Source organism: Theobroma cacao, chromosome 7 (genome assembly GCF_053813885.1).
Source record: "Theobroma cacao isolate CCN51 chromosome 7, ASM5381388v1, whole genome shotgun sequence".
Taxonomy (NCBI): Eukaryota; Viridiplantae; Streptophyta; class Magnoliopsida; order Malvales; family Malvaceae; genus Theobroma; species Theobroma cacao.
The window spans coordinates 12305794-12322767 of NC_142645.1; the positions used below are offsets into that span (position 1 = coordinate 12305794).

Genomic DNA, 16974 nt, shown 5'->3' on the forward strand with positions numbered 1-16974 from the left:
TGAAAAAAATATTGTTATATGTCATGTTGAAAAAAAAAGTTATCACACGTCATGTTGATAAAAAAGTTCTTATACGTCATGTTGAAAAAAAATTGGTACACGTCATGTTAGAAAAAAAGTTTTTACACGTCATGTTGAAAAGATATTATTGTTATACGTCATGTTCAAAAAGTTGTTACATGTCATGTAAAAATATTGCAATCATCTCCTAAAACCTTTACAGATAATAGAAAACATTTTTCCTACAAAGCTATTGAACATTATTTTTAAGAAATCATTAAGAAGTGACATAAAGTTTTACTATTCATCAACAAAATTATCTGGCAAGGACTTTTCATGAATTTTTTATGAGATTGTACCAAATCAAAGATGGATGGAAGCAACCAAAACACAAAAACCCTTTTTTTCCCTAATCTTCTGTTTCTTTTTTTTCCCACTTTCCCTTTATTTCAATTTTGCACCGAATTTGAAAAAATTGAAATGCTTTGTTTATTTCAAGATTGATGGAAAATCTTGAACCATTCTTTTCCTTTCCTCTGCAACCAAAATCAAAAATCATTTTTGTCCTTGTAGTTGTTTTTTACCTTTTTCTTGTTTATTTTTTCCCACATTATCTATATTTCAATTTTGACCTGTAGATTAATAACAATATGACGAGATGATAAGAAATAGGCAGAGAGAGATGGCGATGCTGGTAAAATTAAAGAGAGCTAGATAGTAAGAGAGAAAAATGAAAAGCACAGTAGACGAATGATGGGAGAGAAAAGTTGGAAGCATTTAATTTGTTCGAAATGGTTTTAGAGGTATTTTTATCCTTTCATGGCTAACATTGGGTAAAAATAGTTAATTTCATATTGAAAGCTATTTTTGAAATAAGCTTATGAGGGTGATCATTTTTCACAATTTCCTCAATAAACATATAAGGCTTTTAAATATAATGTATTGCTAAACAAAAAAAAAAAAAACCCCAAGTTAGTTCCTATATGATAGGTAATTGTTCAATTTAGTTCATATACTATTGAATTTTGTTCAATTTAATTCATGTACTATATAATTTTGTTTAATGTAGTCTTTATGACATGGCACAAAAAAAATTCGAAAAAAATATTTTGGGTTTGCCATTTTAACATTTTAGACCCATGTCATCATCATATCAACAAAGTATGAGACGTTAGCAAAGTAACAATGACATTGGATGGCGTTAGGAGAATGAACTCGATTGCACAAAATTTTAAAATAAAGGGATTAAATTGACTACTTTTAGAATAGAGGAACTAAATTAACAAAAATTTCATAATATAGAGAGTTTTGAGGTATTTTGACCATCATGAAATAAATGCTTTAAAAGTTGTTGATTTGGGCCTTGGGGAGGTTTTTTTTTATCACTTCGGCGGAGAAATAAGAAAAGCCCTAATCAAAAAGCTGTCCAACAATTGGACATAAGAAATTAAGAAATTTGACGCTTGGAAATACTTTTGGATTTCTATTCATTACATTTTTATCAGCAAGCAAAAGCAAAGTTTTTGTTCCCCAACAACTGCACATAAAAATTATACATGAATATATATTTTTTATTTTAAATAATAATTATATATAAAATACAGCTATTTCTAAAATGTAATACTACTTTATTAAATGAATACTATGAAGTGATTTGAAATGAAAAACTATTCATAAAATTTTTAAAAAAGAAACTTTTCTATATGATGCGACTACAATGAAAACCAGATTATTCAAAATCATGCAAATCAAAAAGTAAAAGATTTAGTCAAAATTAAATTCTTTTTAAGGGAAAAGTGATCACGATCACTTCATTATCATTTTTTAAATTTTGGCAAAATGATAAAAAACTTTTTTCATAAAAAACCTTCTTTTTCTTTTTTTATTTTTTTAATTCAAAGAAAAAGAAGGAAATGAAAGATATATCTCTTTTATTCTTTTTCTTTCTTTTTTGTCTTTTGTTTCTTTTCACGTAAAGAAAGAATTGAAAGAAATATCTCTTTTTTTTTCCTTATTCATTCATTTTTTGTGATAAAAAGAATAAAAAAATTCTCTCTTTTTTTTCTCTTTCTGTATTTTTTACGGAAAAAAGAACTAAAAGAAAAGAAAGATTATTCATGATTTTATACATGGTTTTGCAATTGGATTAATTCTACAATAATATTTATATCTATAGATCCGTGAAAATAGATTAATTCTTTATAGACATGGTAATAAAAATAAATAAATATTATAGACATGGATTAAGTAAATATTCATAATCTTTTTTTTTTCTGAGTTTCCTTTCGAGGTTGTGATATAACGACAATCCAAAACCCAAAGCAATGGCCAGCAGTGTTTTTTCTTCAAAAAGAATTAATCCATGGCAAATGAATATTATTATTTGCCATGTCTATAAATGCCATGTTTTTAATACTTAAAACATAAATCCGTGACAAACAGTACGTGGTATGAAAAAAAATGATATTTTAACTAACAATTAATCAACAGTTAATTAGAAAGAATTTAATTCAATGTAATAAAAAAATAAAAAATTATTTAAAATTTTCTAAATAGTTAACAAATACTTTTAGGTATGATGAAAAATAAAAATAATTGACATATTATTATTCAAAGTGATGATTTAGAGATGTTAGAAAGGTGATATGGGTGTATTTAAGGGAGTTATTAACAATACAGTTAAAAGAGTATTAGAATTTAGAGGAAAGGATTGAAAAGAAAATCTGGGGAGTTACGATGCAGTTTTACTTGTAAACAAAGGCAGAGAGAATGGGGCTAGTAGGGGTTTCTGCCCTCTAAAATTTTAAAATTTAATAATTCTTTGTTTTTTTTTTTCAAATTTTATAATTTTGCTCTTTATTTTTTAAAAAAAATTAATAATTTTGTTCTCACAAATATTGAATTTTTTAATTTTATTTTCTTAAATATGAAATTTAGACTCTACCACTACTTATAAATATGAAAACCATAGAAATTGTGAAAGGAAATTAAAAATGAGAATAGTTGGCCCAACACCAGCACCAACAGCATTGATTAAATAAACAAAGCAAGAAAACAAAATGGAAAACTCACCTAGAAAGCCTCAATTGTTTACTGTTTGTTTCAATGAATTGGCTTTACAATAATCCTTCCTGTTTTGTCTTGTTGCTCCCAAAACAAACACCCACTCTCTCTCTCTCTCTCATGCTTTACTATATAAGTATATTTAACTTTTCTCTCCCAATATCTTCTTGTCTTTATCTTTTGCTGTTTGTGGATTTGTTTGAGAAGGACTTCAACATAAATTCCAGTTGGGCAAGGCCCACCGACACAGTTGGTCCACACTGGCCTGCCCCAAATTAATCATGAGTTATGTTTCTTTTCTTTTAGTTCCTTTTTTCGTAAAAAATACAGAAAAAAAAAGAGAAAAATTTTTTTATTCTTTTTATCACAAAAAATAAATATTGGGTTCGGTGGATTTATAGACATGGCAAATAATAATATTCATTTGCCATGGGTTAATTCTTTTTGAAGAAAAAAAAATGCTCACCATTGCTTTGGGTTTTAGATTGTAGTTATATCACAACCTCGAAAGGAAACTAAAAAAAAAAAAAGATTATTCATGTTGTTGATGATTTAATTTCGACCCTTGAGTAATTTTTTAATTATTAATTAAAAATAATTAAAATAACAATTAAATAACAAAATAATCTCTTAAAAACGACGTTGCCACGCACCATTCCGTTTCATATTATTAGTTGCTATATTCTTACAATTAAGACAACAAGTAGAATATTACTATATTACTAACAAACTGTTGAAAAGAATAAGTAAAATATTCTTACAATTAAGATAGACAAACACAAAGATCTCATCAAAAGATGCGTAGATCTTAACCTTCAAATAGTCGTTCTCCCCTCCCTTTTGCCAATAATTCACTCAGAGCCATGACCGCATTCAACCAAGGTCACAAACCATTTGGGTTTTCCCATTTGAAGAGCAACCTATCCCATAGCCACTCCAAATATGAATCCAAATCCATAACCAATCAAAACCACTTGCAATCCCATACTCATCGCGCGAGTTCATATGGATGGTGGTGGTTGTCGTGGCTCAGCACTGCTGCAACGTATAGAGAGTGGAGGTCCACACAATCCCTTATTTCCTTCATATGAACCATTTCCAAAGGTGCTGAACTGCTTGCCTTGTGGTATAGGTCCAACAAGTTGATTATTAGAAACGTTGAAAAAGGAAAGCAATGTCAAATTCACCAACTCCCTTGGAATTTGTCCACCCAACTTATTCGACGAAAGATCTAACGATTCAAGTTGAGTCAAATTTCCAAGCGACGGTGGGATATGACCAACGAGATTGTTATGAGATAGGTCAAGTGCTCGGAGCGAACTAAACTCTCCAGTAACTCTTGGAATCTGTCCTTCAAAGTTGTTTCCATGAAACTTATTCTTCTTCAAATTCAACAATGACAGACTTTTGCCGAAGGTTCCAATACATTGTGGGATGATTCCACTAAAGTTATTATGAGACAAATCGAGAATCTCAGGAAACTTCATACTGCACACACCAGAAATTTCTCCAGCCAAGTGGTTGCTTGAAACTGAAAAGAATCTGATATTGTGGGGTAGTATTGGTAGATCACCTTCAATTAAATTGGAATGGAGGTCAAGAAACTCAATATCTTTCCATGGAAATTTGTAAATTTGGCCATAAATTCTGTTGTTGGAAAGATCTAAACTTTTCAAAACTTTTGACCCTTTTAGAAAATTAGGAAATTTACGGATGTTGCAAGATGATAAATTCACATACTCAAGATTGGGTAAAACAAAATTGACGCTGCTATTGGAGCTTATTAGTGAGAGGGCATTAGATGAAAGCTCAAGCCAGGTGAGATTTTGAAGCTTTGAGAACATGTCCAAACTTATTGTACCATTTAGACTATTTGAGGATAAATCAAGAAAACGAAGATTCACAAGTTTCGATATTGAGCTTGGAATTTTTCCTTGAAAGGTGTTATTTTTGAAATTTATATAATCCAAAAAACTTTGTTGGAATTCATTGATATGACCACTGAACTGGTTGTTTCCAAGATTTAAAAAATTTAAACTTGGATGAGTATAAAGCCAAGATGGTGTTGTACCGCTAAGTAAGTTATCAGATAAATCTAGAAAGCTGAGATTTGGAAATGCGTTTGGATTATCAGGAATGGAACCTTCTAGTCGATTATTACAAATCTGAAGAAGTCCCAGTTGTGTGAGGCTTGTAAGTGAAGAGGGAATCGTACCACTAAAATTGTTATATGGAAGGAATAAAAAAGTAAGGTTAGATAGATTTCCTAGTGATCTTGGAATTGATCCTGAAAAGTTACAACCAATGAGACTCAAACCCTGTAATGACTTTAGATTGCCAATTGATTCAGACAATTCTCCAGAGAAAGACGTAAGAGATGCATCCAAAAACTCAAGAGGACTACCCCAATTGGATTTTGGAAGCTGACCAGTGAGACTAGGATTGCTATCCAATGTGAGGTACTTGATGTTGGGAAGATTGAGAATGTTCTCTGGAAATGTTCCACGTAAATCACAACTAGTGAGACTAAGAGATGTGAGAGAATAAGATAGATTCATGAATGAGTTAGGATCAACCAATGACATGTCTATTCCCTCAAGAAAAATGTCTCTTACCTCTGTTAGATTCCGAACAATTCCGCTTAGAGTGGATTGTTCAAGTTTCAGAACTGGTTCAACTGCTGCAGAGAGAAGACCAAAAGAGGAAAGATCCAGGGAAACTAATTTGGATAGGTAGGAGATTTCATAGGGAACTCGGCCGGAAAACCAAGAATGGGAAAGGTCGAGGTGTCTTAAGCTTGCGAAGAGACCAACCTTGGATGAAATTTTGGATTTCTTAAAATCATTGAAAGATAAGTCAAGCCTTTGCAAGTGTGAAAGGAGGAAGAGGCTGCTGTTTGAAGGGAGGGTGCCGGAAAGCCAGCTGCAACTGAGGTCAAGGCTGATTACTTGACCGGTGATGTTGTCACAACTGACTCCATCCCATAAGCAGCAATCTATACCCTCCTTCCACGAGTTGGTCTTAGGATAAGATCTAATGTCATTAATCTCACAATCTTTGGAAGCAGTTTTGTTGATGGAAAAGAGGGCTTTGAATTGGATCAAGGCAGCACTTTGGTCATGAGAGCACAATTGTGTTGCTGAAGAAGAAGATGAAGAGGATGAAAGAGTAGCTTGATAACTTAGAAACAATAGGAAGCACAGTAACTGATAGAAGATTGGCGAGTATCTCATCTTGTTAATTCAAGGGTTATGTATAATTGTCATGAATATTTATAATAAGTATAGAAGACATGTTATGGCATCGAATAGAAGACTTGTTGACCTCAAAAGTCTTTAGCAAGGATAACATTTTGTCTCAAAGAAGAAAGAGGAAAAGCTAGAAAGGATTGTTCGGAGAAATGAGAGTAGACCTGCCGCTATCTTTCCTACAGTCTTGGGGTTGAATGAACCAAGCAAGCATTTTTCATTTTACTTTTTTCTTTTCTAACATGTAATTAGAAAATGCTCAAGTATTCCTATAACACAGCAATTGAACCACCTACCTCTGCATTACACCTTACAACAACGATTTTTGCTTGCTTTTGTGACTGGAATTAATGTTACGATTTTCCACTATGAATGCTAAAAATTTTAACGATTGTAAAAATTAAATCTTAAATTATTTGGTTTTAAGTTCTGTCCGAGTATCATAGCCGAAATCTTGAACGTAATTTGGAAGGACATTCTATATTTAGAAAATGTGGTATTCCAAGTTCAATGACTGAATAGACAGGATTGAAATTTCTTCATATGTCTTAATCTTGTGTTATGGATCTCCATGTCCAAAACAAGGTTCTTCTCACTTAAGTTTAGATTAAGATCTTTAATATTTTATAACTTAACATCTTTAAAGTGGTCTTTAGTCAAGCTAAGTAATATTTTTTATGAGATTATAACTTAACATCTTTAATCTTGTATACTCATAGGCTGCCAAGTCAAACCAAAGTCTTGCAATGCAGTAAGGATGCCAAAAGATTGTATTAGCACATTTACTATACCCTTTTTTTTAATATAATTTGTTTTTTCAAAATTTTAAGAATTAATTTAGTTGAGATTATAGGGTCCTGTTCTAATTCGTAGTGTAGTTGTGAGGATGAAGATAAAAGGACTTGCTGGGAAGCAGAAGACTCGTTGGCATAAAAGAGAAAGCCTTCAGCCAGAGAATTCAAATACAGGTTGTCAATCAGACAGGGCAAAGAAGTTGCGTTTTGGAGTCATGTGATAACAATTATAGCCTATTATTAAGCTCATAAATGAGTTGCATGTTCCTACAGTGTTGATATATCACTTACTTTCTATACCTTGGGGTTGGAAATCATGATTAAAAATTTTGAAAGTTTTACTCTAAAACTGATGGAGATTTATTTCCCTGGATTCAGAGATTATTCTCCCCCAAGACCAGGTCAAGTCATGTAATGTTAGAAAATTTGACCAAGACTTTGTGGTTTTTTGTCCAAGAATTATCATTGCGTGTGGCTTGGGGAAATTGGACGTAGGATTCTCCATTTAGAAAATTTGGCGGAATCCATGTTTAATAATCGAGTAGACAGGATTGAAATTTATTCATATATCTCAATCCTCTAACAGCAACCGCGAAAACGAGAGATTTGCAGCTTGCTTTTGTAATTGCGGGACCTTATCTAATATCATTGTAACAAAGTACTTTTCTGTGTTTAATTATCGGACCTCCAAAAATTTCTTTTCCTATAAGTCAAGCAAGTCTTTCAAAGGTTAATTTCTATTCCATGTGTGGGGCAGTGAAACAGAGGACTAACACAAAACTTTTGGCATTGAAATTACTTGTCCATACAGAAAATAAACGAAAAGCATTAAAACTAGCAAGAGATTTACAAATATAAATATTGTTAATAATGGTTAATTTTGAAGGTTTTACTCTGAAACCGATGGAGGTTTGTTTTCACGGATCCAGAGATCTTTCTCCCTCAAGTTTGACCAAGTAAACATGTCAGCTACAGTCAAGTTATGTTAGTTTGGGTTGAAACTTTAATTATCATTTATAATATAAAAAGAGTGCAATAGTAGATTTTGATTAATATTTATTTTCTTAAGAGTTGTTTTACAACGTAATATTATAAAGAGAATAACGAGAACAATTATAACAAGTGAAATATTATTTCATGTAAAATATTAAAATAGGTAAAGTACTATTTCACTCAGAACAATTAAAACAAGTTAAGTACTACTTAACGCAAAATAACTACAATAAGTGAAGCACTGCTTTACACAGAACAATTAAAATAAATAGAACATTACTCAATGCATATCAACTAATGTAAGTGGAACAACTACTTCACATAGTGAAAGCAATTTGGAATAAGTGATAAGGTTTACAAATTACTTTCATCTTAAGATGATTTAAAGAGTTTGGCTTGATAACTCGATATAGAGGTAATTAAGAGTTTAATTTGGTGACTCAGATATTTGAATTTTCTTCTCTATTGCTTTCAATAAATCATTTTACTTATTTACAATGCTTTTTCTCCCTTTCACGAAGAACCCCTTTACAAATACCGTAAGGACCGGGGTTAATTGACATGATCTGTCCCAACTGCCAATTCATTAGCAAAAATCTTGACCAAGACATTAAGGGGTCCATCCATTGCCGAAGACGATAAGGTCTATGGACATATATGTCGTCATTGTCACAACTCCCAAAATTTCTATTCCTATAAGTCAATCAAGTCTTTCAAAGATTAATTTATAAATCTTTGTGTATTGTTTTTAGTCCATTTGATGGGCTGTGAAAAATAATCCAGTCTGTTCTGGGCAGTTTGATTTCCTTTTTCTGATGTTTTGTGGTACTGGATGGAGTCCATGTATTATGTGTCTCCATATTATTCATCAATAAATTCCTGCTATTCAAAAAGGAAAATGCAAAGGACTAACACAACATTTTTGACATTGAAATTATTCATGCAAAAAGATTCTAGCTTGCTTTTGGGACTGGAATTAATGTTCAGAATTTCCATTATGAATGCTAAGAATTTCCATTATTAATTTTAGCAAACCTAAATGGTAGAGGCATTTTTAAAGAAAATTTTCCTTGACCATGCATTAAAAAGAAAAGACTTTATTTTTTTTCCTTTTATAGCAAAAATCTTGAATTAAAAAAAAGTGTCAGTAATGAAATAGAATAAAAAAGAATAGATTTTCTTTTTGGGTGTTATGTTGAAACCAAATAAGTCTTAACACGATTATTAATGAGAAGTTGGGGTTCACAATAAACAACACCATTATTTATTGTGATAGAAGTGACATTATTTGTCTCATTATTACAGTGCTAACTATAACAACTTAAATTAACTATAATATGATATATGAGAATTATCATATAAACTATCTGTAAAATTTTTAAATTTTATGAATGAGATTAAAAAGTTTATCCATGTCCCTATAAGTTAAATAGGTTTTTTAATAATAAATAGCATCAAATTAATTTTAACTCCAGTTGTACTTGAAATTAATTTTAACTCCACTTGAACATGAAATTAATTTTAATATTATGATCTTATACATGAAAAAAAAGAGGTATGACATGTGAACTGAAAATTCCTAAGAATATCAAACTTTTTTTTCTTTTGTAAATTTTTGTATGATTTATAAATCTAGACAGTCAATTTGTTCTTGTATAGAGTTATGATTCTCACCCATCAGAAAATTCATCAACAAAGAAAGAGAAAGATTCTAATACATCAAATCCTAACTATTAATCTAATTAATATTGATTTTGTTGTCAAATCATGTATTAAGAATTAGATACATTTATTAATTTTAAATTCCTTTTATGGTAGATCCTAGATTAGTATAAATTAATTATGCATAAAATTAAGCAAATAACTCTTTAAACTTTTAAATTTAGGTTTGAGTCCCATCTTATGTGGGTTTAGTTCAACATGGTATTAATTTGTTAATCTATTTAATTTTGTACATTGGTTTTTTATAATTGAATTTACAGTTTGTTTTTTGTGAAGAAAAAGAGGATTTGTTAGTCACTAGACCTTACCTGCCAATAAAGTCTATGTATATGTAATATGCCGAATGGTGAATGTTGAATATATATCAAACAGTTAGTCTCAAGACCTTATTTTAGATGCCACTTAAGTCATTTTGTTGATTGAGAAATCTGCACTAAATTAATTACACTGCACTTCTTGAACGGCATTATGACTCCAAACGTACGCTTAAGAGATTAACAAATAAGCTAGTAATTAAGCTACATTGTTTTATAGTACCAAACATTTGACTCATTAGTTGGTGTATATTCCCTTTGCTTAGAGAGGAGGGTTCGAATCCCCTTCCCCCAATTTAAAAAAAAAAAAGCTATGTTGTTTTATAGATATTCACACCAATGACTTAATTATGGACTTTTCAATATATATATGTTTGTAATAAACTTTGGTGTCTCGGATATATCTTTTCACATCATAATATACTTTTAGATTTAGAATTTATTTAGATTTCATTTGATTAATACTTTTATTATTTATTATTTGCTTAACCTTCATAAAACAGATAAGGAACAATCATTTTAAAGTTATGGGTGAAAGTGAGAGCAAGGCAGAGGTTAATGTCATACCCTCGTCCTCCTAAATATCTAATTTTTCTTCCAAATCTCTAAATAATTTTGAATGGTCTTAGCAATGAAAGCTTTCTCTAAATAGTTTTGGCCAATAACAATGATGAAGTAGCTTTAATTATATCCAGATTGTCATCAAACGTTCCCTGCCTTTGTATTGCATTTTATAGTGTTTTACAAGATTAATTAAAGACATTAAAGAATGATAAAGTAGTTTTATAACTTTCTCTAAAGTTATGCCGAAAAACAATATAACCAATAATTTTCCTCAAGTTGTCAATTTCATTAAAAAAGTATCATTTGTCTCATGGTCCAAACTTCTAATTGCACATCCAGGAAATTGCCACTTCGAAATCAAATTCAACTATCATAGTTTTCGAACTAACCCAAACTGAAGAAATAAACAGCTAAAATGCATAATTAATGGTCATCAATTCCACAAAATTAGAATCCTATACTCACTACAAAAAATCCTACTAATTCTAACAGAATTTTTTTGTCAAAAATAATCAAAATTTCATCGAAATTGACTTTTTTTTTTAATAAATTTTCAACAGAAAATTCTGTTGAAAATTTCATCACAAAAGAGGTTGATGGTTATACATCTTTTGGTTGGAAATTGGTCGAAAATTTCTGATGAAAATATTCTATCGAAAATTAATTTGTTTAATATCAATCAGTTGAAAAGACTAAAATGTTGAGCAAGACATAAACAGAGGGGTCCATCCTTTGGCAAAGATGAAAAGCTCTATGAACATATATGTTGTCATTTTTACTTTATGAATCTCTTGTATTGATTTTATTCTAATACAGAGGAGGGGACTAATACAACACTTTTGGCATTGAAATTATTTATTCAAAAAGAAAAGCATTAAAACTAACAAAGGAGTTACATTTTCCACCCAAACCCCTAAAATTATCAAATTAAAAAAATAGAAGAAATAAAAATTAATATTCTTAGAATCACTACTCTCTCTGTCCTCTATTATTGAAATTAATATTCTTAGACTTGTTATGGCATAGAATAGAAGACTTGTTGACCTCAAAAGCTTTGAGCAAGGATTGTTCAGAGAAATGAGAATACACCTTCCGCCATCTTTCCTACTACAATTTTCCTTCAAAAAGAATAAATAAGGAGGCTAAAAGGGAATTCTTCGTTCAACAATTATGATTAGTTGTTGTGGATTGTCCAGTGAAAAACGTTTAATTTGCTTCTAACGTCGACTTGGGAATACGTTGCTCTTTTTGCGTCTAACGTGTCCAATGGGAGCATTGTGCTTTCTCTTTGTAATTATTTTTAATTATATATTTTTTTATTTTATATATATTTTATGAAATTTGACAGATTAAGTCGATGTCTCTTAATTTGTGACACCCACTTGATCACTCTCGTTATAATATATAAATTATTTAAATTTTTAAAAAATTATAAATGAAAATAATAGAATTATTGCAAATGAAAATGAAATATTGTAAAAACTTAACAGACTAAAGTGGAAATTATCTAGAGAATTGCATGTTGAAGTTAGCAATACTGTGAAAAACTATTTTTTTATATTATACACTCTTCCTTTTTTAACTTTTTATTATTAATTGATAATTCTTTAATTTTCTTTTATAATAATTTATTTTTACGACTCAAGGGGTACGTGTAATGACTGAAATCAATTAGAGTGGTTGGGCTAAAACCATGAGAGACTTGGAAACCCAATCACACCAACTACAACTTTTTTCAAATTCAAACTGAAAATGATGATTAAATTTCTCTCATATAAATAGAAATTCCTTGTTGACTTGGGAAAACGTTGCTCTTTTTTCTTCTAGCGTGTTCAAGAGGGGCATGGTGCCTTCTTCTTTGTAATTATATTGGGGCCTCCATTGCCTACCCAATTTAAGCTAGTGGCTCTTTTAACATGTAAGATTTAAGACATAAGAATATAAACCCGAGACTTGACTCATGCCCTTGTTTTCCACAACATTGAATACTTAGTTAACTAGCCTTTCTCACATGTACTATTAGGATGGAAGCAAAATTTTTTTTACTATACATTTGAATTTTAAAAAATTTAAAGGATAAAAATAACTTATATTAAATATAGAATTTACAATCTCAATCATAAGAAAAGTAAAAAGAATATATTTATTTTTATTTACAATCTTGACTAAGACTTAATGGTTTTTTTGGGTCCATGAATCATTCTTCCTTTGACGTGCCTGGAACGCAATTGGAAAATGTGGTATTCCAAGTTCAATAACTGAATAGATAAGATTGAAATTTCTTCATATATCTCAGTCTTGTAATACCGACCACATAGGATGAAAATAGATAATTGTTTTTTTTTCTTCATTAACTTTTTTAACAAAGGTACATATTAATTATATGAAAAGTTTATATTAACAATTAAATAATTTACGTTACATAAATTCATAATTTTTTAATATCAGAAGAATTTTTTTTGTATTTTTTTTTGTATGATTCACAAATCTAGACGATCAATCTATACTTGTATAGATTTGAGGTTTTTCAGCATTGTAAAGTTAATTGATCAAGAAAGAAGAAGATCTTAGTAGATTGAATCTCAACAGTTAATATTGTTTCCATTGTCAAATCATGTATTAAGAATTAGTTACATTTTTAATTTTAAATTTCTGTTATGATTGATCCTGAATTAGTTAAATTAATTCTACATAAATTTAACAAATAACTCTTTAAATTTTTAAATTTAGGTTTGAGTCTCATCTTATGCAAGTCTCAACATGGTATTAATTTTTTAATCTATTTAGTTTTATTCATTGGTTTTTTATATTGGATATAATTGTAATATTAACTTGTAAATGTCACAAACAAAAGGATGGCTGTGAATTTACAATTCTTTTTTTTTTTTAAGAAAAAGAGGATTTTCAGTATGTGTCTAGTCGCTAGACCTTACATGCATGCCAATAGAGTCTAGGTATATGCCGAAAATGTAGCGTGTATTTAATGGTGAATGTTGACTACATATCAAACAGTTAGTCTCTAGACCTAATCCTAGATGCCATAAAGTCATTTTGTTGACTGAGAATCTGCACTAAATTAATTACAAGGACGATTTGCAACACTTCAATTATGTGACATCCTTCTTAATGTAAAAAGTTGAGTACCAAATATTTAGGTTGCTGCTTGAACAGCGCTGTAACTCCAAACAAACTGTCACGACCCGAAACTCCCATCGGGTCCATGACAACCGCCGTGACGTCCCGATAGACACTCATTACCCGAAATGCCGATCGGAACCCCGCAAGGCTTAGTATCAGCTTCCGCATCTCCCTAGTGAGCGACAGTTATTAAATCTCGCATTCAAGAAATCATAAGTCGTTTTCAAATCAAAACAATAAAATATTATTTTATTCACCAAAAATTTTTAGTAGCATAATATGGCGAATAAAATTTAATCCAGTCTACCGAGACCAATCTAAAACTGTTCAAATATTTCATGCCAACCCCAAAAATTTAGCCATCATGCTACCATAGTGTCATAAGCCACAATTTCAATAACATATAAAATCATAAATTTCAACACAGTCTCCATATACTCATTTTTTTCAAAACAATATTTGATTTCAAAATCAGTATAAATCTCATTTTTTATAAAAAAACATTTTAATTGGAAAACATAATATTTTATAATTTAAACTCACCATTCAATAAAAGCATTAAACAAGTATAATTACTCTAGATATTTAAGACGATAAATTGTCCACTCATAGTGTTAGGAGTAGAAATACTCCTATTTTCAGTCCACGGGTACAGTCCTTTACCCGTATCCAGTGGCTCACCACCTAGCCATAATCCATGACACATATTCCAATTAAATTGTGTCTAACAGTCATAAGGTATTTCAGGCTCAATATATATGAATGATATGAAATGAAAAATGCACGGGTAGCCATCTAGACCTAGTATTGGCCGAAGTCGATTTTTCATCCGATAAATTGGCCAATGCGTCCAATTTCACTCCAACTTGCTCCATTTCTTTTCCAATTCCTCAATTCACCAAAAACTATTATTTCTTAACCAAATCACCTAGAATAACATCCTATTCTTCCTCATTATTCACTTAGAGAATTCAGCTATTGACGGGCACCAAACCTTTGGTGGTTTTCTTCACTTGTTTTCATGCTACACATCATTAATCACTTAAAAATACTAACATACCTAAAAATCAAACCAATCCAAGATCATTCTCTCTCCATACCCATTTTGACCAGCCATGAATTCACCATGAAAGCATGCTTTTCAACCATGGAAATTAAGGAAAAATGCATGGGTAAGGTAAATCACTAGCAAAATCAAAGAAATTTTACCTTTGCTTGATCAAAATCCTTGAATTCCAACACTTTCTCTTTGATTTTTCCCACCTAGGGTTTGTTCTTCCTTGGTTTCTCTTCTCTTCTGGTTTGGCTGACCACTATTGGAGAAATGGGCTGATTTTTATGCCTTTTTATAAAGAAATAATAAAATAATAAAAACATGACACATGGCATTTCCTTATTGGTTCAAATTTTAAATATTTACTTTTAATTATTTAATTCTCCACCACACATTTCTCATGTTTATCCATTTCCATGATAAATAAAATCCCTTGGTCTTGACAAGTGTCGGGGGTAAAAATTTACCGATTTGCCCTCGGGGTGGCAAAATTACCATTTCGCCCCTATACTCCAAATTATACCGAAATTTAAAATTTTTCACTTCTAAACCTCAAATCATACTCAAATCATATTCCAATAAGTCAAATGGGGCCAAAAAATCTTTTCTAAAATTCCCATTTTGTCCATAGGTGGCGAATGATCATTTTGCCCTTGGATAGTGAAAATTTCGATTTAACTCCAAATTGATCCTCGAACTCCAAATCATTATTTTAAATCATTCATGGACTGTGAAACTCTTAATTTCACCTTAAAATTCCTATTTGAACTAATTCGAGGCTTAATCGACTAAATGGTACTATTGGGGCAATATCGTCTTTTAACGATTTCTTAAACTTCCTAAATATGCAAACATTCTATTGAGCATGTAAATGACGTTGTAATTATTTTATAGAATAGGGTTTGACAACACTAACCCCCTTAAATTAAAATTTTGTCCTCAAAATTTCTCTTATTAAATTCAAAGGAAAGGTAGGGTATTATCTTTTATTCGATGCTCAACTTCTCATGTTATCTCCTTTATAGGGAATCTTGAGTTGCTCCTCGTATTTATTTCCAACTCAACTTGAATACTTCACTTATATCTATTATTACCCTTTAGAATTTGATCAGCAATAATCCTCTTAATCATGAGTCTTTATGTCATTTAGGATTACGCTAGGTAGTTTCCCAAGATAAAGAGTCTACGCAGCTTCCTATTTATAATTGGTGCTGCAGTCATTGACTATAAACAAGACTCTATGTCAACTCCACTATTTCGTTGTTTACCACAAGAGTTGCTTCATTTAATCACTTTTCATTCAATTGAGTTAATACAAGAATTATAAATCCTCATAGTAATCCTTTATAGTACTCATTTTCTATGCCACCATCGTAATCCTTTATTCACAAATTCGTTACTTAACATTGATGTCCCTTCTCGTTAATCTCTCATCCTCTTTATTTCTTAAGATTTGACTTTGATCAATACATTATTGATCTTAAAACTCCACAAGGTAATTTATTTCAATGTAGTCGTTGGAATCTACTTAATTAAAACAAATCTTTTACTTTTGGACTTACTACCTTAGTCGTTCTCAACGGCTTGGCTCCTTTTTAAGTCTATACCACAATTAGCAAAGTAAATTTTCTATTACAGATGCATGATCGGGATATTGACCCAACATATCTATATTATCTATATGATATGCCACAGTTATCCCTTAGGGCATATTTCACTACCAATATTGATATATCTTTACCATGATAATTTCTCGAATAAATTAAAACTTGTGGGCGAAAACATACTTTACAATTTATATCTCCCTCTATAAGCATCTCTAAAAATCCTCATGTACTATGTCCCAACTTAAGACAGTCTTCCCATATGGTTCAATAGATCACAACTTCATCACACGCCTAATGATTCATTGTTTATAGTATCCCACTGTTCTCATAGTCGTAACCGATTATATTTCTCATCTTAAAATTTTTACGGTATCACCTTCTAATTCCCTTCATACTCAAATTTATAATCTTTGACTTAACCCCGTTAACTGGTGATCAATTAATAGTACTACAAGGTTCAATCGTTATTAAATCTAA

General features: G+C 30.6%; 1 protein-coding gene across 1 annotated transcript; it reads right to left on the reverse strand.

Moving 5' to 3' along the window:
- Positions 1 to 3691: 3691 nt before the first annotated feature.
- On the reverse strand, positions 3692 to 6317 carry LOC18594638 (receptor-like protein 6). Its single transcript, XM_088808571.1, has one exon. It carries the CDS (start codon positions 6294 to 6296, stop codon positions 4065 to 4067), a length of 2232 nt encoding a protein of 743 aa, XP_088664697.1. The 5' UTR covers positions 6297 to 6317; the 3' UTR covers positions 3692 to 4064.
- Positions 6318 to 16974: the final 10657 nt, after the last annotated feature.

What these genes read in the sequence shown, in the direction of transcription:
- LOC18594638 (XM_088808571.1), bottom strand. Translation starts at nt 6,296, where the DNA reads ATGAGATACTCGCCAATCTTCTATCAGTTACTGTGCTTCCTATTGTTT.